The sequence below is a fragment of the Panthera uncia genome, chromosome F2, assembly GCF_023721935.1.
Source record: "Panthera uncia isolate 11264 chromosome F2, Puncia_PCG_1.0, whole genome shotgun sequence".
Taxonomy (NCBI): domain Eukaryota; kingdom Metazoa; phylum Chordata; class Mammalia; order Carnivora; family Felidae; genus Panthera; species Panthera uncia.
Window position 1 is genome coordinate 16604722 of NC_064812.1, and position 20634 is coordinate 16625355.

At 43.3% G+C, this 20634-nt stretch overlaps 1 protein-coding gene across 6 annotated transcripts; it reads right to left on the bottom strand.

Annotated features, from left to right (window-relative positions):
• Positions 1-500: 500 nt before the first annotated feature.
• NTAQ1 (N-terminal glutamine amidase 1) lies at positions 501-20187 on the bottom strand. Of its 6 annotated transcripts, none has more exons than XR_007458414.1 (8): positions 19882-20161; positions 18307-18378; positions 14420-14519; positions 13287-13337; positions 7204-7352; positions 6434-6558; positions 1659-1854; positions 501-591 (listed from the first exon to the last, which is right to left on the bottom strand). XR_007458414.1 is itself a non-coding variant. In XM_049632936.1 (8 exons), the coding sequence occupies exons 1-7, from the start codon at positions 19968-19970 to the stop codon at positions 5850-5852; spliced, it is 675 nt and encodes a 224-aa protein (XP_049488893.1). In that variant the 5' UTR covers positions 19971-20187; the 3' UTR covers positions 1760-1854; positions 5844-5849. The 6 variants fall into 6 exon arrangements, 5 of the variants coding, with proteins under 5 accessions (XP_049488892.1, XP_049488896.1, XP_049488895.1 ...); XM_049632936.1 differs by lacking the exon at positions 501-591 and adding an exon at positions 5844-5938 and having other exon boundaries at positions 1760-1854; positions 19882-20187; XM_049632935.1 differs by lacking the exon at positions 501-591 and having other exon boundaries at positions 721-1854; positions 19882-20160.
• Between the last annotated feature and the right edge of the window lie 447 nt (positions 20188-20634).

The following is a 20634-nucleotide window of genomic DNA, read 5'->3' on the forward strand; positions in this document are numbered from 1 at the left end:
AGTAGAAAAGACAACAAACGTTCTCTATTCCTTCTAACAACTCAAAATTATGACCACTGGACATTTTAACAGGCTTAAAACTGTAAGCCTTGCTCCCAACACTGGCTAGAAGGGGTTTTCAATTTCAAGACAAAGGTGGCTGGGAAGTTTAAACTTACACACACACATTGTCTGATTGGACTGTACTAGACACAGCTATGAATACCAGATTGGAAACCTGCTCATAAATTGGCAAACAAAACTAAACAAAACAAAACAAAACAAAATGCTCCAAAAATGCAATTTGTAAATCTGATTACAATCTTTGGTCCCTCTGAAATTCTCTGCTCAAGACAAAGTAGTTCCATCATTTTAGCCACATGCTTTTTAAGTGACCATCGAAAAGTCAAATAAAGATATGTAAGTGCGAGGTCTATAATTGGTTCTAAATTATAAAATAACTTAAGAGGTTGTGTTTGCATTCCTCTTACCAAAGGTTCATTCACTTTCTTCCAGAATCCTCCTGGTCAGCTGTACCAAACGGATACATGACATTTCCTCTGACTGATTCGTGACAACTGAGCTGTCCCTCCACAGCACAAGGCAGAAGATCTACATTAAATGAAAGTTTCTCAATAAGCAGCAAACTCGTCTAAGACCAAAAACCTAGACATCCTTGCTTTAAGAAATCGCTCATTGTTATAGTAGAATCATAAAGACACGCATGCAAGTTGGTGCTATATGCCATGCCAGTTTAATGCCAAACATCTTTTATGTGGAATTATACGATGAAAGCCAAATTTCCAAAACATCTTCAAGAAGGGAGATTGATGCATGTATTTTAAAGCAATGGTCCCCATCTACAAGTGAGACACTCTTGGTTATCTCAGATCATCAACACAAAATCTTCAAAACAAAATTACTTTTAAATCAATTTTATTTAAAAACATGTATAAATAGGCCAAGTAACACTCAAGCCTGAGAGGGCTGCAGTCTTTTCTGAAGAACATCGTAGTCCAAAAAGACTAATACTTATTGCTGATTCAGCTCACAGTATCAGCCCTCTTCAAGCAGCAGCACAATCACCAGCAAACATTTTATGGGCACCTGCTGGGGGCATTAGAGGTTCATAGAGCAATGAGCCACCGCCCTGCCCTCAAGGAGCTGACAGGGCAATGGGAGAGGAAGGAAACATCCGAAACAGACATGAAATACACGCATCTATATCATAACAGAAGGAATGACTGGCATGAGTCGTCACATGTTTTAACAAATGAGCATTGGAATTTCTTAGCAAATAGACACTGCATCAAGTTGCAATCTGACATATCAAAAAAATTATTATTTTTAAAAGTTTTTTTAATGTTTATTTATTTTTGAGAGAGAGAGAGAAAGAGAGAGAGAGAGAGAAAAAGCATGAGTGGGGGAGGGGAGGCAGAGAGAGAGAGGGAGACACAGAATCCAAAGCAGGCTCCAGGGTCTGAGCTGTCAGCACAGAGCCCGACGCGGGGCTCAAACTCACGAACCATGAGATCACGACCTAAGCCAAAGTCAGAAGCTTAACCAACTGAGCCACCCAGGCACCCCTCAAAAAAATTATTTTTATTAATTTTTTTGTTCATTCATGTTTCAACTCAACTGAATTAAAAGAAGAAAATATAATTCCAAGCCAAATGTACCATAGTGTTTGCTGTCCCAAATGAAGAGATGGACTGGACTGTTCATGTCCTAGAATTTCTCCATAGTTTACATCCAGATGTCCCTTTCAGTAGTTCTGACTGCCAAACCGATGTACAAATTCAGACAGGGAGTAGACAGCTCCCCATCCTACCTCAGGATCCATGCTGATAAAATCATTCAGGTTCATTTTGGAATCTAAAAAATACATGAAAGAAATGTTCACTGAAAACACAATTGGTTTATTGGCTTAACAGCAATACAACAACCCAGAAGACCAAAAAAAGGGAAAATTATCCAGATGGAGAAGGGTTCAACATCACTTCTGTGGTATTCTTGTCTCAAATGCATAACCTCAATCTAATTATGACAAAACATCACAGAAACCCAAAGTGAGGGACACTCTACAAATAACTGACTCTTCAAAAGTGTAAAAGTTGTAAAAGGAAAGAAAACAAAACAAAACAAAACAAAGAAATTGCCAGGGATTGAAGGGGACTGAGGAGACGGGACAACTAAATGTAATATCCTGGGTTATGTTCAAAAGGCTGGAGAAAAACAGGAGCATAATGAAGAGAGAGAGAAATGAAAGGTATTAAATCAGTCCAAAATGGAATGTCTAGACATAAAAAAATAAAATACGTAAAATGAAAAGAATGTGCTGGATGAAGTTAACAACAAAGTAGTTAATGCAGAAGATAAGAGCAGGATGCCTGGATGGCTCAGTCGGTTAAGCATCTGACTCTCGGTTTTGGCTTGGGTCACGATCTCATGGTTTCATGAGTTTAAGCCCTGTATCAGGCTCTGTGTTGATGATGCGGAGCCTGTTTGGGATTCTCTCTCCCTCTCCCTCTGCCCCTCTCCCACCCATGCTGTCTCTCTCTAAATAAACAAACTTAAAAATTAAAAAAAAAAAAAGAACAATGAATTTGCAACAAAATAAAAGAATTATTCAAAATGAAGCACATACATAAAATGTATGAAAAAAAACAACCAGACCTACTGACCTCTGAGAATAATACCAAGCCATCTAACCAATGTGTAGCTGAAGGACACGAACTTAAAAGGGGGTCAGAAAAAATGTGAGGAAATAATGGCCAAATGTTCTCAAATTTGATGAAAACTATAAATCCATCAATCTAAAGATCTTAAAAAAAAACAAAAAACTCAAGTGGAATAAGCCTAAAGGAGACTACACTAGTCCATCATAATCAAATTGCTAAAAACCAGTGATAAAGAGAAAAACCTTAAAAAATATTCAGAGAAAAAAAGACACACTACATTCAGAGTAATGAATAAGAGATCAGAGCCTGTGCATGCAGAAAACAAGAGAGACGTCTTTAAAGAACTGACAGAAGAAAAACATGTAAATCTAGTATACGTTACCCAACACTGAATCTTTAAAAATGAAAGCAAGCACTTAGGATATAGAAAACTAGAAACAGATTCGCTAACACCCTTATAATAAAAAAGCTAAATAAACAACTTTTGTTGAAGTCCTCAGACAGCTAGGAACGCAACTGGAAATAAAGGTAAGACAGGCATCTGTCAGGTGAGATGGGGCGGAAGTTCTTGCTGACCTGGGTAGGTGTCAAACTCCATTAGAGCCCAGTAAGTCTGCGAACTTTTTTAACAAACTACTTTTAAAAAAATCTGTATTTGTTTTCTAAGAGTTTTTCCCCTCCCTCCCTTTTTTTGTTTTGTTTTCTAAGACTTTTTAATGTCATCAGAGAAAAAATGACTACTATCTGCAACCATTCATTATGTACAAGATCAATGTATAAAAACAAAATTAAAAAAAAATTTTTTTTTAATTTTAACGTTTATTTATTTTTGAGACAGAGAGAGAGACAGAGCATGAACGGGGGAGGGTCAGAGAGAGGGAGACACAGAATCTGAAACAGGCTCCAGGCTCTGAGCTGTCAGCACAGTGCCCGACGCGGGGCTTGAACTCACGGACCTGAGCCAAAGTCGGCCGCTTAACCGACTGGGCCACCCAGGCGCCCCAAAAATAAAAATTTTTTAAAGATCAAGGCAAAACAAATAAACGTCTGCCTCTAATCTCCCCACGAGGCACTACAACATTTCTGTTTGTTTACTTAACACCGGTCCTCCAGCTTGGCTCAAAGTAGCCAGTGTTACCATACATGTGGAAGCGGGAGGATGAGAAGTGTATGTGGACCAGAGGCAGGAAAGGACTTAGAAAGAGAGGGGGAAATTTGGTGTACTCTATAGTTCAGCCTAAGAAAATGTCTTTTAAAACTGAGACATCAGTGGCTAGTGCTGGAACTGACTCTTCAGGGCAAGGCTATATGACCGTGAATTTCAGTTTCCTTCTCATCAGGAAAAAAAAAGAGATCTTTTCTTTAAAACACATTAAACGCGGAGTTGAAAATAGCGGTCTTGGGGTGTGTGGGTGGCTCAGTCAGTTAACCACTCAACTCTTGATTTCAGCTCAGGTCATCTCACAGTTCCTGGGTTCGAGCCCTGCATTCTGCACTGACAGTGCAAAGCCTACTTGGGATTTTCTCTCTCCTCCTTTCTCTGCTCCTCCCCCCATGTACTCTGTCTCAAAATAAATAAACTTAAAAAAAAAAAAAAGACAGGGCATCTGGTGGTTCAGTTGGTTAAGCATCCAACTTCGGCTCAGGTCATGATCCCATGGCTCGTGAGTTCGAGCCCCACATCGGGCTGGGTTCTGTGCTGACAGTTCAGAGCCTGGAGCCTGATTCGGATTCTGTGTCTCCCTCTCTCTCTGCCCCCTCCCCTGCTCACGCTCTCTCTATCTCTCTCTAAAAAATAAACAAACATTAAAAAAAATTTTTTTTTAAAGAAAACAGCGATCTTGCAGACACATGGCCACTGAAATTATTAAACATATTATCCCAATATTCTACATATCAAATGTACTAAACTTTAAGTCATAAGAGTTAATTCCACAACTAAACTCAGGGTTCTGAGTGAAGCTGATATATATTAAAGTACCTAAAACATGCATTAAAATTTGGCACTTTCTTTAAAAAAACATTTTTTTTAACGTTAATTTTTTTCTGAGAGAGAGAGAGAGAGCACACACACATGAGAGAGGGAGACACAGAATCTGAAGTGGGCTCCAGGCTCCGAGCTGTCACCAGAGCCCGATGTGGGGCTCGAACCCACAAACCGAGAGATCATGACCTGAGCCGCAGTCAGATGCTTAACTGAGCCACATAAACACTCCAAAGTTGGATATTTTCTTGAACCATTTTTTATCCTGATTTTTTTATAAAACACTACCAATTAGCTACACGTAAATCTCACTTATCCTAACTTCAAATACATTCCTTTGATAAACACAGGATTTGAAGTAATTAATTTACCACCTGACAGAACATCACGGTGTGGTTAACTTATGACATGAAAAACCAGTCAGTTTACCCCACACTTCAGAGCAGATTCTTTTGTTTCCACCCCAAGTTCAGGAGGTCCCTGATGAACTAACTACACACAAGGCAGAAAGAGACACCACCATCCCCCTCCTCATCCTCCCCAGCTGTGCATCGGAGGCAAAGGGCTCACTTTAACCTTAATGCACTTAAATGCATGCATCTATCAAGTGAGGAAATTAAAGTTGGCCTGCGTTGTGGTAAAAACTAAGCTAATACGTAAAGCGGCCAGCACAAAATAGCATCTACTGGGCAGCAGTCATCGAAACCGAAAGGAATGACCGGAAGAGGCTCGGGCTGGCGGGCTGGTGTTTACTGAGTGCCTGCCATGGGCTGGCTCTGCATCGGTGCTCACGTCTAGAAGAGAAACGGGGGGTGGCTGAAGGCACACTGTCCCAGACCACAGCCTATATGACAGGCTGTCCGAGACTAGAAGGAAGACCTGTGATGCCCTCTCCCAACCCAGGAGCGATCCCATTTCTGACGCCCAGACTAGGAAGCAGGCTGGCGGACCAAAAAGCAGCTCTGAGATAAATTTTTAAAATCGTAACAGCCTTTCACAGAGGGCCTCAAACATCAGTTGAATCCTCTTTTGGTGTTCAGATACACCAACTATATTTACTTTCTTCCTTGCTGAGCTCCGAATGCTACTGCCCTATTTTTCTGGCACGCTGCACAGCTGACAAGAGCATTTCACACAGAAGGCTCATCCACGGGACGGGATGGCCTCCGCAAGAAATGGCGACACTGCGAATTACTTACAATGTTTCAAGCTCGTGCCAACGCCAAACAACAGGAACAGGGTGAAGAACTCTTTATCTCCTTAAATCTCAGAAAATTATTAACTGGACTGATGCCTAAAAGCACATAAAGGAGATGAGTGGTACAAGAAAATCTGCTGGCTCTCCCTTCCTTCTACTGCAGGTCTTATCAGAGAGCCAGGGAAATGACATCTCACATACCGCAAGGATGCCCTAGGGGCTGCTGTCACCTTAACAGAAAACCCCACCAAGGCAAGGTGCTACTAGCTCCAGTGTTGAAGGACAAGCCCACAGACCTCCTGAAGCCCAGCGTCCTGGCAGCAGACCAACCTGCACTCTGGTGGTGTGCAAGTATCATGGTTCTGCTCCTGCACACCTCCCCTCTGCCGTGAGGTCTTGTGCCTTCCAGTCCCGTTCTCTGGGCTTCGATTCCTGAATCTAACAGATACGCACATCTATGCTCCCTCTCATCTTCTTACGACTCAGGGAGTTTCATACAAATACCAACACACAATTTTTGTCCTTGGTTAAGGGGCGATGCTGATGTGCATGGTGACCGGAAACCTCTCTGAGGAGGCACCTTTGGCTCACCTCCAGTTTCGATGCAGGGATATGATGGAGGAGGTTCTCTCCAGTTCCCACTGGAATCTTTCATGTGAGATCGGTCAGAAGCAAAGTTCTTCAAATACGAATCTGCACGGATCACTCGAAATTTCCTGCAAATAAAGCAACATTCATTTACATTAGCAAGGTTTCCCAGTGAAATTCTAACTCAATTTTTATACAGACTCATTTTCAATGACATACATGAAAGTACCCAGGCATTTTTGTACTACCAGTAATACACAAATATAGATGCAGCTTTATAACCTGTTAAAGAAGCCACAAGAAAGGATTAGCTGAAATAAAAAAACTACACAGGCACAGAAATACATCCAGTTGTCTTTATTTACTCGATTGTATGCCAAGGACAAGGGGCATAACCTTTAGGCACCACCATCACAGACCTCTCAATTGTGTCATCATTAAGGCCACACCCCACACACCCACACATACCCACAAACACACACACATGAGAGAAATCCCCAAACTGGCTTTCAGAAGACACCTTGGATCTCATCACACACATTTTTAAAAGATGTCAACCTTTATATGTTGGACAACCTTTAAAACTTCAAAACACTTTGAATCTTCTGTGTAGCACATCATTTTCAAGTATCAACTCAATAGTGATGCCAAAACAAGTGATCTGTGCGAAACAAATGCCAAAAAAACCCCACAAAATCTCACACACACACACTCCATACAACTGTCAAGGTTTAACCTCAGAAAGTAGGTAAATCCATCCTAAATCTCCTCACCTTCTAAACTGTGGATGGATGTCCTCATCAGACTTAAATGCATCTTCCACATAAGTGTCAAAAGGACAGGGAAATGGCAGGACAGTGTCAAGATCATAAATGAAGCTCTGTCCACCACTTGAGACATGAAGCAGGACAACATGGTAATCCTAGAAATAAAAAAGTTGCTGAAGTTAACCAAGTTACTTCACCATCGTGAATACAGTGTTATAGGTTACAGTAATGATGGATTTTATGTTTTATATGTAATATATTTATATATATTTTATATATACCATTTAATGGTTTCATATATATACATATATTTTTATATATACACATATATATAAAACCATTAAAATGGTACATATGAAATATATATATAAGATATATTATATACAAATATATATAAAACATAAAATGCATTATATATATATACATATATATATATATATATAAAACCATTAAAAATGAATACAAAACACAGTTCTTCTTATAATAGCAAAATAAAGCAAATGCTAATCCCTAAAAAAAAGACTAAACATCCGGTGATACGGAACACTTAAATAAGTACTGAAAATGTTCATATATATTAAATGTATACCCTTTAACCTAGCAAGTTTACCTCTAGGAATCCATCCAACAGATAAAATGGCCATATGCATGTAAAGGTATATATGCAAAGAAAATCTCTGCAGCACTGTTTATAATAGTGAAAATTCAGAAACAGTCAAAAGTCCACCAGAGAGAAATAAACCACAACGCAGCTACTAAAAAGATTTAGGTAAATTTATGTAGAAAATGGAAAAAAGTGGGGGCGCCTGGGTGGCTCAGTCAGTTGAGTGTCCGACTTCAGCTTGGGTCATGATCTCACGGTTTGTGAGTTCAAGCCCCATGTCAGGCAATGTGCTGACAGCTCAGAGCCTGAAGCCTGCTTTGGATTCTGTGTCTCTTTCTCTCTCTGCCCCTCCCCCACTCATGCTCTCTTGTCTCTCAAAAATAAAATAAAAATAATTTTGAAAAGGGGGGGGGGGGGGGGCGCCTGGGTGGCCCAGTCGGTTGAGCGTCCGGCTTTGGCTCAGGTCATGATCTCACGGTCCGTGAGTTCGAGCCCCACGTCAGGCTCTGTGCTGACAGCTCAGAGCCTGGAGCCTGTTTCAGATTCTGTGTATCCCTCTCTCTCTGACCCTCCCCCATTCATGCTCTGTCTCTCTCTATCTCAAAAATAAACGTTAAAAAAAATTAAAAAAAAAAAAAAGAAAATGGAAAAAAGGGTATGTTACATAGTTGGATAGGAAAAATAAACTGCATATATGTACTACATATTATTTTTTAAAAGCTATGGGTATACAAAAATAAATTCAAAATGGATGAAAGACCTAAATATAAGACAGGAAACCATCAAAATCCTAGAGGAGAAAAAAACAGGCAACAACCTCTTTGACCTCAGATGAGCAAGGTTCTTCTTCTTACTAGACATATCTCTGGGGGCAAGGCAGACAAAAGCAAAAATGAACTATTGGGACCTCATGAAAATAAAAAGCTTCTGCACAGTGAAGGAAACAATCAATAAAACTAAAAGGCAACCAGTGGAATGGGAGAAGATATTTGTAAATGACATCGGATGAAGGGTTAGTATCCAAAATCTATAAAGAACTTATCCAGCTCAACACCCAAAAAACAAATAATCCACTGAAGAAATGGGCGAAAGACATGAATAGACACTTTTCCAAAGAACACATCCAGATGGCTAACAGATACGTGAAAGAATGCAGATGCTCAACATCACTCACCATCAGGGAAACAGAAATCAAAACCATAATGAGATACCACCTCACATCTGTCAGAATGGCTAAAATTAACAACTCAGGAAACAGCGGATGTTGGCAAGGATGCAGAGAAAGGGGAACCCTTTTGCACTGCTGGTGGCAATCCAAACTGGTACAGTCACTCTGGAAAACAGTATGGATGTTCCTCAAAATATTAAAAATAGGGTTACTCTATGACCCAGCAATTGTACTACTAGGAATTTACCCAAAGGATATAGAAAATGCTGATTTGAAGAGGCACATATACTCCCATGTTTACAGCAGCACTATCAACAACAGCCAAAGTATGGAAAGAACCCAAATGTCCATCAACTGAGGAATGCATAAAGAAGATATGGTATACATATACAATGGAGTATACTTGGTGATCAAAAAGAACGAAATCTTGCCATCTGCAACAATGTAGACAGAACTAGAGGGTATTATGCTAAGGGAAATAAGTTAGAGAAAGATAAATACATGATCTCATTCTTATGTAGAACTTAAGAAACAAAACAGATGAACATAGGAGAAGGGAAAGAAAAATAAGATAAAAACAGAGAGGGAGGCAAACCATAAGAGACTCTTAAGTACAGAGAACAGGGTTTCTGGAAGAGAGGTTGGTGGGGGGATGGACATTAAGGAGGACACTTGGGATGAGCAGCGGGTGTTAAACGTAAGAGATGAATCACTAAATTCTACTCCTGAAATCATTATTATACTACATGTTAACTTGGATTTTAATAAAATAAAAAGTTCTGTGTATACATACACATGTACATTCTGAAGTACACATGCATGTATACGCATTGAGAAAAAAGTATGCAAGGATATCCTCCAAACTTAACAAAGGGGATGGCTTGGGTTAGCCTAGAATGGGAAAGAAGGACTATATGATGTTGCTAAATCAGCCAAGCCCTAATCTGTAGCCATTTAGGGGAAAGATGAAGACAGCTTCTCCTTTGTGGCTCAGCCATGGTGTATCCCTCACTCCCAGACGGTGGGCACTGTCCAACACCAGTTAATGGCTAGAAGGGATGTCAGGGAAGTTATCGAGGGGCAGGAGGGCAGTCTGATGCTCTGAGTCCCTTGAAAGAAAAGCGCTCTCATAGAGAACAGCACTGGGAGATAAAAAGCTCAATCACATTAGTACCACATAAGTAACACCACCTTATATTTCTAGTACTTCGGAGCTTAAAGAGCACTTTCTCAAACGTTGTTTTATCGACCCTATGGAGGGGAGGGGGTGATTAATTAAGACTGGAGATGCTGTGCCATCAAAGCCTAAGAGCTTCCTTTGGCTCCAATGCTATCTTCATAAAGCAGAAATAGCATCAGAAATGGACGCTTCTGCCCTGCACGCCCCTTAATGCATCCTGCCCTCCAGAGAAATAAAGTAGGAGCAACCCACCTTCCAGCCCACACCTGGCTGTGTATGTGTTATTCCCATCCTTCTGCAGCAAACTTTTCCACCTCTCTCCCCATATCCATCCCTCGAGTGCCCGCTCACATGCTCACTTCCCATGAGTCTCCTACTTCCTGCCAGAAGCAGTCTCTGGCCTTGTCCCAAATCTGTTTCTCTCTTGACATCTTCTACCTCATATTACAGGGGTTTTGAAGAGTGCATACTCCCTTTTACTTGTAGTTAACAGTGCTACTGAAATATCAAAGATGCAAAGATGAGAAAGGTAAGTCCTGACCCCGAGGAGTCCCCACAGCAGAGTGTGAAACAGCCAAGTGCTACCGGAGGGACAGTGTGATGATGGCAGACAGCAGGGAGCCTTGCAGGCGAAGACATTCTGGTCAAACTTTGGCCCCTCCCCTTCCTCTTTTATAAAATGGAGCTAAGTGCACTGTCCACCTCAGTGTTGCTGAGACAATTAAGGAGATTATGTAAGTAAAAACTTTTTAAAAGCTAACCAAGATGGGGGCATCTGGGTGGCTCAGTCGGTTGAGCATCTGACTCTTGGTTTTGGCTCAGGTCATGATCCCACGGTCATGGGACTGAGCCCCATGTCAGGCTCTATGCTGAGCATGCAGCCTGCTTAAGATTCTCTCTCTCTCTCCCTCTGCCCCCCTCCCCAGCTCTCTCTCTCTCTCTCAAATTTAAAAAAAAAAAAAAAAAATTATAAAAGCCAACCAAGAAACAGAGGGGAGGGGGGCCCAACAGCCAAGGAAGAGTTTCACTGAGGAAAGGCTGCCACTGTTGAGTCCTGCCTGAGGGGACAGTGTTCCAGCAACAAAGTACAGCTTGTGGAAACGTATAAGCAATGAATACCCACAATCTCTCACTTAGTTTGGGTCCACATTCCTACATCCCAGATGGCTGATGAACTTGAGAAGGAAAGTAGGCCTCAACTCCAAGTCGCCTTTATAAGCACAGATGTGGAGTCAAGGAATACAGATCAAGCGGGAGCAGCCTCACTCTCCGAGTTGGGTTCAGCGCTTGCCCAGATGCCCGGAAAAGACCAAGCTGGGCTCGGGGAGGGAAGCCCACATAGAAGGTGATCCGCTTCTTGGGACTGGGTGTCTCCACCCACTCAGGGCCGCCTACCCACTTCCTACAACAAGACAGCCTTGCAGCAAAGATACATCTGCCAGAGGATGTTGGGGGGGGGGGGGACTTCTTGCAAGAGGAGTCGCCACCCTGGGCTGCCGTGAGATGCTGGGTTAGGGGGACATGACCACAGGCCCTTTCTCTTCAAGTTTGTCTAAAAGGAGAAGACCGTGACTCAAAATCAGCTGAGTGGTTCAGCGATGGAGACGACCTCTAGGGCCGATGGACAGTGTACAACAGGGGTCCTGTAGCCATCGTTGCTAACGAGGGAAGCTAACACTTCTCGAGCACCAGAACCAGACACCATACCCCGTGCCAGGATAATGCTTTACACGCATTATCTCACTTAAAAGACTCCCTACCCCACTAACCAGAGGAGGACGCTGCACAAGGAAGGCAAGTAACATGTCCAGCTCACACAGCCACCAGTGGCAGTACTGGGAGTCAACCCCAGTTGGGCCTTAACTGGATTAACTAGGCCAAAACTGGATTTTGGCTTTAATGTTAGAGCAGCAAACCACCCGCTGGTGAAGGAGGCAAGAATGTGAGCTCTGTGAGGCCAGGGATTTTGGCCTATCTTGTGCCTGGCATATAACAGGCACTCAGTAAATACAAGTTAAATAAAGGAAAATGATGCCAATTCGAATGATATCTTATTTTAAATAAGTATCAGAAACAAGCTTTTCTTTTATTTTATCTTCATGTTACTAGCCCCATCAATTCTTCAGGGGATAGGTTAATGTAACACATAGATGTGTACTATAAAGGGCCTGGGCCTAAGACCTAGTCCTGCCACTGATCAGCTAGATAACCTTGAGCTTCTCACTTTGGCCTCTGGGCTCATTTCTTCACCTGAAAAATGAAACGGCTGGAGTAGATCTGGGTTTTTCAAATGCTAGTCATGCATGGTCACTTAGGAGTCTGCTAAGAACACTAACTCCTGAACCCTTCTCTATCTAGATCAACTAAATCAGAAACGTACATTTTTAAAAATTTTGTTTATTTATATTTGAGAGAGACAGAGAGAGACAGCACAAGCAGGGGAGGGGCAGAGAGAGACAGAGACAGAATATGAAGCAGGCTCCAGGATGAGCTGTCAGCACAGAGCCCGATGTGGGGCTCGAACCCATGAGCCAAGAAATCATGCCCTGAGCTGAAGTCAGACACTTAACCGACTGAGCCACCCAGGCGCCCCCAGAAACCTACTGTTTTAACACAATATCCAGATAATTCTAAAGTGCAGCTGAACTAGATATTGCTAAAGTTCCTTCCAGTATAATGAATAAGAGTCTAGGACACCACAAATATATCTGCCTATAGGGGCGCCTGGGTGGCTCAGTTGATTAAGCATCTGGCTCTGGATTTCAGCTGAGGTCATGATCACATGGTTCATAAGTTCAAGCGATACACAGAGCTCCTGCTGAAAGTGTGGAGCCTGCCTGGGATTCTCTCTTTCCCCCTCTCTTTGCCCCTTCCTCCCTCCCTCCCTCTCCCTCTCTCTCTCAAAATAAATAAATAAACTTAAAAAAATACATAAATAAAATCTTCCCTATAATAATAAAATTAAATGAAAACATGTCTATAAGTACTACCTTAGACAAAATAACATCTATTCCCAAAAGGTCAATTATTAATAATTATCAGAGCCAGTCTCTAACGCCCTGTCACTTCTGCTTTACCAAACCCCTCAGGGATTACAAGTACTAATGCACCAGAGGCTTCTGTATTGACCATCTTACCCAGATCACAGGTCCATCTCCAGGTCTTGCTTGTTGTTTCCAGATAGGTATCTATAAAATACAATCAATTTCATAAGCCACAACTGCAGTTAAACCACTACTGAATTCTTTAAAGCAATACATAAATTAAAAATATTTCCAAGCAACAAACAATCAAGGTAAAAGAATGAAGAAGAAATCTAAATCCTTCCAAGTGTCTTTAACAATGAAAACGCAAAAAATTAATTATCTGATGTTCTTTGGAAAGCAGAAAGAGGCCTCAACTGGGAATCAGAAGGCCGCCAGATTCAAGTCTTGCTTTCCCATCATTATTCAGGGGACCTCCATGGGTCTCTATTTCCTCATCTATAAAATGGAGCCAACTATCTGAACCCTGCCTACTTCACCATGTTTCCATTAGCATCAAATGAAATGATGCTTACAGAAGTGCTTTATGGAGCTCCTGGCTGGCTCAAATGGTAGTACGTATGACTCTTGATCTTGGGGTTGTGAGTTCGAGCCCCACACTGGGTACAGGGATTACTTAAAAAATCAGATCTTTAAAAAAAAAAAAAAAAGTACTTCACAAAATATTAAGGGCTTCCTTTATTTTTTTAAAGGCTTGCTTTTTTAATACCTCATGTAAGTTTACCATTAGTTTATTTACACTCCAGAGACAAACCTGACAGTATGTGGTTCTAGTCTCAGCAATTTTAAAAGCTCTAACCTAATACCTAAAGGGATTTAATCTATGTAAATATACCATCATCTATTTCTTGATCTACAAATAAGTGATTAAACTTTTCCAATTCAACTGTGCTCTGAAAGGAAAAAATATCTCATTCAAAAATAAATGTTAGGGGCAGATGGGTGGCTGAGCTGGTTAAGGTTCCAACTCTTTATTTCAGCTCAGTCATGATCTCATGCTCATGAGATCAAAGCCCATGCTCAGCACAGAACCTGCTTAAGATTCTGTCTCCCTCTCCTGCTCCTCTCCCCAGCTAGCACTGTCTCTTTCTCTCCAAAAACAAACTTTAAAATCTTGCTGTATTTTATAGAGCAGATTTTAGGACGGTGCTAACCCCATACTATATTGACTTTCTACTGTCATTCTAAATCTCTTGTTCTCTTTCTGCAATCACTCACCAACTTACCATCTTCCTCTCATTAGATATGAAGACAGCGTAGCACTCTTCTAAAGGATACTGGTCATGGTTTTTGATGTATTCACAAAGCTTCCAAATATTTTCTTCACTGAAACAAAAATAATAGTTTGATCAATATAATTAAACAATAACGCTCTGTGTCATTCAAATTTGAACAGAAGACTGACGAGGACATAAAACAGTTGGAAGAGATTTTAAACACGATTTCATCCAGCAAAGGGCTGATGTTTGAGCCTCCTCTGAAACACCCTCAACAAGGTGTTACCTAACTGTGTGCTGACCTCTCTGCTAACACAGTGCTCATTACCTGCCCCAGCACTGCTCTGCACATGGAGGCATTTTACAACTGATAAAATGCTGCATCAATACTCCACAAGTTTTGGGTCCAGGGACTTGAGATACAAGTGGATTCCACTTATGGAATTTTCTGCCACTTACGAGGTAACAAACTTTAGACATCTTCACCTGAGTATCTGCTTTTCTCATCTGTAAAATGGAGATAATCACATCACATTATAAACACTTGACAAATCTTAGTTAACACTGGTTCACTGCTCCCCTTAGGAATGGGGCAGGATGAGTGTTCTGGGTAGGGGGGCTTCCGGCTAGAAAAGACCAGGGGCAGCTATGTGATATGCTTAGGAATTCTTTCGGAGGGAGACTGTGAGCGGTATTCCCTGCGGCCCTCTGGTACAAGTCAGGCCCTGACTTTTATAAAGTTCTTTCTCATACTGTGCTGAACCCCATCTTCTTATACTTCTGCCCCAGGTGAATCTCTTTTCTACATGACAGGTCTTCAGATATTTAAAGCAGTAGTCAGAACCACCTAAGTAAATCAATGCCCCGTGCATGAAACCAAGCCATCCTGACGGCCACAGGCACACGCCCACACAGACAAAAACAGTCATTGTTGTCAGTATTCATAGCTCAGCCTCAGGATTGCTATCTTTTCCTAATGAGCCACACAGCACCTTTGTTCAAAATGAGCTACCTCAGTACTCAGCTCATACTTGTGACTCAATCTGTCAAAGCCTAATTTCCAAACACCTACACCATGCTACCTGAAAATGAAGGCAGGCATGAATGGCACTGATGAATGCCACCATTTTATGGCAATACAAACTTTCAATTCACAGTTTTGACCTTGTCTACCTGTCTCAATGCTCCATACAACTCCATGTAAAGTACTAAAACTGAGTGTGTTTTTTTTCCTATGATTTTTTCTCTAAAATACCTAAGAAATCTCACAGAAAAAGTAGTGACAGAGGTAAAAACAGGAGATTGCCACTCACTACTTCCATAGGATATGTAGTATGGAATAGCAAAAATGTACTGTTTCGATATGACATAAACCATGTATTAACTAAATTTTCTTAAACCCGGATGTTCTAAGACCAAGTTTTCAGAAGACATTTGTTTTCTGGAGTTGCTCACAAACATCTTCAAGAGCCTGTGATGTAAAAAGCACTGTGCTAAGTGCTTGGAGGATATATTGATAAACTAGAGCTCACAGACAGTGAGAGGAGACATACAGATCCATAAATAAGCAAGCATCATAGATGGCCATAAAAGATGCATAGAAGAGGGAGTCATTAATTTTGAGGCACACAGGAAGATTGGGGAGGTATAGGTCAGTGGTTTCTCCTTGTTTGTTCCCCCACTCCCAGTCCCAAGGATGGGCAAAGAATTAACACAAAGACTTCGAGAATCCATGTATACCCCAAGAACTGTTGGCAGGCTGAATACGTATACGGCTGGACATACTCTGTCTTTTATTTTTCAAATATGTGTAAATGTTACACGGAGGAAAAAAATTAAATGTTAAGAGTTATTGAACCTATAGTCCTTTTTTATCATCAATTTTTTTTTCAAAAGTACAATTAATATCATGTAGGAGAATCTCAAGAAACATCTGACGCTTAAAAAAGGAGGGCCTTGGGGAGCCTGGGTGGGTCGGTCGGTGGAGTATCCGACTTCAGCTCAGGTCATGATCTCTCAGTTCGGGGTTCAAGCTCCGCATCAGGCTCTGTGCTGACAGCTCAGAGCCTGGAGCCTGCTTCGGATTCTGTGTCTCCCTCTCTCTCTCTCTCTCTCTGCTCCTCCCCTGCTCGCACTCTCTCTCTCTTTCAAAAATAAACAGTAAAAAAAATTTTTTTTTAATTAAATAAATGAAAATAAAAAAGGAGGGCCTTGGGGTGCCTGGGTGGCTCAGTAGGTTAAGTGGCCGACTTCGGCTCAGGTCATGATCTCACGGTCCGTGAGTTCGAGCCCCGCGTCGGGCTCTGTGCTGACAGCTCAGAGCCTGGAGCCTGTTTCGGATTCTGTGTCTCCCTCTCTCTGACCCTCCCCCATTCATGCTCTGTCTCTCTCTGTCTCAAAAATAAATAAATGTTAAAAAAAAAAAAAGAAGGAAAAAAAAAAAGGAGGGCCTTATACTTGGAAATGCTGGGAGTTGCTGTTAGAACAGGAAGAGCACAGACTGGGTGTGAGCCCTAGCATCCATTTAACTGGTTTTAAAAATGGGCAGAGGGGGGATGGTGATAATAATGTTCCAACCTACTGGATGATTATTTTGGTAGCAGAAAGTCTAACAGAGCAGCATTAAAATAAGATTCTGCAAGGGTTACCGGTGATGGGCTGAGATCAGAGAAGCAGGCAGAAGGAAAGGACCCCTGGGGCACAGCAGGCACTCAGCCAACATCTGAAGAATACAAAACAATCACAACAGAATCAGATGTGCTCTGTAAAGAACCTAGTGCCATACAAATATTGGTTACCACTATCAGCATTAAGCTGAGTCTTAAGAGATAAGTACCAATTGACAGAAGCTAACTGAAGCAGAGAAGAGGCATTTATTTCAAAGTTTCACGGCAGAACCTACCTGAAAGGTTCTGACAGGGTAGAACACCGGTTCTCAACCAGCGGCAGTTTTGCTCCCCCGGGAACATGTGGCACTATCTGGAGACATTTTTGGTTGTCACAAATTGCGGGAGGGTGCTACAGGCATCTAGTGGGCGGAGGCCAGGGATGCTGCTATACACTCTCCAATACACAGGACAGCCCCCTCACAACATTAGCAAGCTCAAAATGTCGACGAAGCCCTGGCTGAGAAACCCTGGGGGTAGAGCCCAGTAGGCAGGTTCAAAATGGGTTTGGAGAAACACATGGTGACCAGATCTTAAAGGACTTGCAATGCTCAGGAGACAAAATCGTCTATGCCTGTATTCCTCGAAATGGGATCAACGAACCAGCGTTAAGACTCCTCCACTGTAGAGTTCACACATCCAGACTCTCTAGAGTGGAGCCCTATGATGTGCATGCTTTACAAGCTCCTAGGCGATCTAGGGCTCATCTGAATTTAGAAAGGCTTTCAGCAGTGTGAAGCCCGCTAAGGTTCAGGACCTGAGGGGATAGGACAGATCTGGGCAGAGGCCTGTAAGGAAGGACCTGAACAGGCCCCTGATAGCCAAGGAGGGCCCGGGGCCAATGGCTAAAGGAACTTAAAGGAGAAATCTACTGAAGAGAAGCCCACCCCCTACCATTCTTCCACCAGATGGCTTCACTCCAATTGTGCCAGACATCTTGTTCCTAGAATACTCCCGCACACTTTCTTCCCAGAGCCTTTGCACCAACTGCTCCCCCGCCTGCCATGATTTTCTTCCAAATGCACAAAGCCCCCACCCTTTTTTCCTTCAGATCTCTGCTCAAATACCTCTTTATCAACAATGCTTTCCTTAAATATCCATTATGAAATAGTGAATCACTGTCTCTTACCTAGCTTTATTTTTCTAGTAACACTTAACACCACCCAAATATGGTTTACTTGGCTTTGCTTGCTTTCCCTGAACCAAAACAGAAGAACCATGAGATCTTACCAGGGAATTTGTCTACTCTGTTCATCGCTGTATTCCAAGGGCCTAAAATGGTGCATCACACGATCCAATTGCCTAAAAAACATTTACTGACTGAATACATAAAACAATGAGTGGGCATTAGGGACAAGAACAGGATTCAGGTGAGAGGTAAGACAGAAACAAAGTGCAGTAACTAAGAAGCATGGACTCCTGGGGGTTCCTGAGTGGCTCAGTTGGATAAGTGTCTGACTTTAGCTCAGGTCATGAGATCACTGTTCGTGGGTTCGGGCCCTGCATTGGGCTCTGTGCTGACAGCTTCAAGCCTGCTTCGGATTCTCTGTCTCCCTCTCTCTCTCTGCCCCTACCCTGCTTGCATGTGCATTTTCTCAAAAATAAATATATATATATATATATATATATATATATATATATATATATGGAAGAAGCATGGACTCCTCTATTACAGAAGTTCCAGTTTCAGCACTGTCTCTTGCTAGATGTATGATCTTGGACACAGCCTCTCTGTGGCTCAGTCTTTTCATTAGTAAAATGAGGTAAATGATAAAACCTATCTCCTAGCCATGGAGGGAAACATTTAGCATTGGCCCTGACATGCAGTCAGAGCTGAACGAACGCTAAACTCTTGGTGATGGCGGTTTGATGACCAGCTAAAGGAGGGAAAGGTAATTTTAGATGGCCCTAAGATTTCTTTTGCAGAGACTGGAAGTTGGGGAAGAAGTCATTACTCGGGGAAGGTAAGGATAGGTGTGGGAGTGGAAAAGACAAAGGTAGGAGTGGTGATTCAGCCACACAGGTGGCCTAGAATAGGGGTATAGTGTGTGGACTCCAGAGCCAAACCCTGCAGGTAAACCCCCATTCCTTCACTCACAAGATATGTGGCCTTAGGCAAATTAGTTGCGCCCCTCTGTGCCTGGGTGTTCTCATCTTTAAAATAGGGTAACAATAGTAGCTACCTCCTAGGATAATTGTGGGACTCAAATGAATTAGTTTACATAAACAAAACAATGTTTTGGCATGTAGCAAATGCTATGTAAATGTAACGGGTGTGATAACGACAACATGGTGGTTAAGCTCATGGTTTCTGGTTACAAGAAGGCCTGAACTGGATTCCTGGATGCTATTAGCTAACGACCTTGGGAAAGTTATTACAAAATCTCCGTTCTTCCACTCTCTTCCAAAATTAAAATGACTTTCCCATCAGTGTGAAACCACAAAGGCTTGAGCGGAGTAATTTGCAAAGATTCTCTACGCTCCACCCTCCGCCTCCACCTCCCCTTCCAGGCCCCCAAACCCTGAGATCTGCTGAGAAACGGCCAAGCGAAAAGCGCCGGCATTAGTAATGCACCACCGACCCTACCATTCCTGGGAATTCCGCCCACCCCACCCCCACCATCCAAAGTCTACACTCAAGAGACGAGAGCTGCCATTCCCTCTCCCTTCATCCCCCAAGCCAGAAAACCCGCCAGTCGAGGCCCAGAGCCCCCGGGGAGGAGCCGGGAGGAGGCGGGGCCTGGCTGCGACGCCAAGACCCAGAGAGCCAGGGAGACGCCGGGGGCTGCACCCGCGCCCCCTCACCAGTAGCAGCTGTTGTAGACACAGGCGTCCCGCGGGGGGCTGGCCGGCTGGTAGCAGGCGGCTGCAGCGGCGGGGACATCCCCCTCCATGGCAGGCTGGCTTCGGCCAGGGGACAGGCCAGAGGCGGACCCACTGGACCAGCCCCTTGTGCAGGATTCGGGGGAGGAGCCGGCGCAGGCCAGGCCGCGAGGGTTTTCGGGGCGGAGCCCGGGGCAGCTGGTGCAGTTCCCGGGTGGTGGAGCCAAGGTTGGGTAGGCGGAGTCTGGGCGGAGCGAGCGACGCAGGTTCCGGGCGCGCAGTGCTGAGGAGGGAGGTGCAAGTTCCGGGTGGATGGAGCCCGAGGCTACGCGGGTTTTGCAGATACAGGTAGGCGGAGCCCGGGCGGGAAAAGCCGAGCTCTTCCGGGGGGGTGGAGCTAGAGCGAAGTGGGAGGATCCCGGGGGCGGGGGGCTGGTGAAAGGCGTGGATATCCAGTGGGCGGATGCCGGGACCCGGAGGATTGTGTAATTCCGGGTAGGCGGGGCCAGAGCAGGTGGGTGGACCAAGGGCGAGCGGCCTTGGGGGAGCTCGGGTCCATAGGGGCGGAGCCGGGCGAGCTCTGGGGGCCGGTAACCCTGAGGATCCGGTCAGCTGGGGAGGACAGAGGTCGCCTGCGGGTGTCTTGCAGGAGTCCGGGGAGGGCGTGGAGTTTGCAAATCGCCCTATCCTGAACTCGGCTTCCACAGTGTCCCGGAGGCGTGTGAAACTCTCTTC

What these genes read in the sequence shown, in the direction of transcription:
- NTAQ1 (XM_049632935.1), bottom strand. Translation starts at nt 19,970, where the DNA reads ATGGAGGGGGATGTCCCCGCCGCTGCAGCCGCCTGCTACCAGCCGGCC. An exon ending in TATCTAATGAGAGGAAGATG is followed by an intron (nt 13,338 to 14,419) that starts GTAAGTTGGTGA and finishes TGTATTTTATAG; the next exon opens with ATACCTATCTGGAAACAACA. An exon ending in ATCCATCCACAGTTTAGAAG is followed by an intron (nt 6,559 to 7,203) that starts GTGAGGAGATTT and finishes CTTTATTTGCAG; the next exon opens with GAAATTTCGAGTGATCCGTG.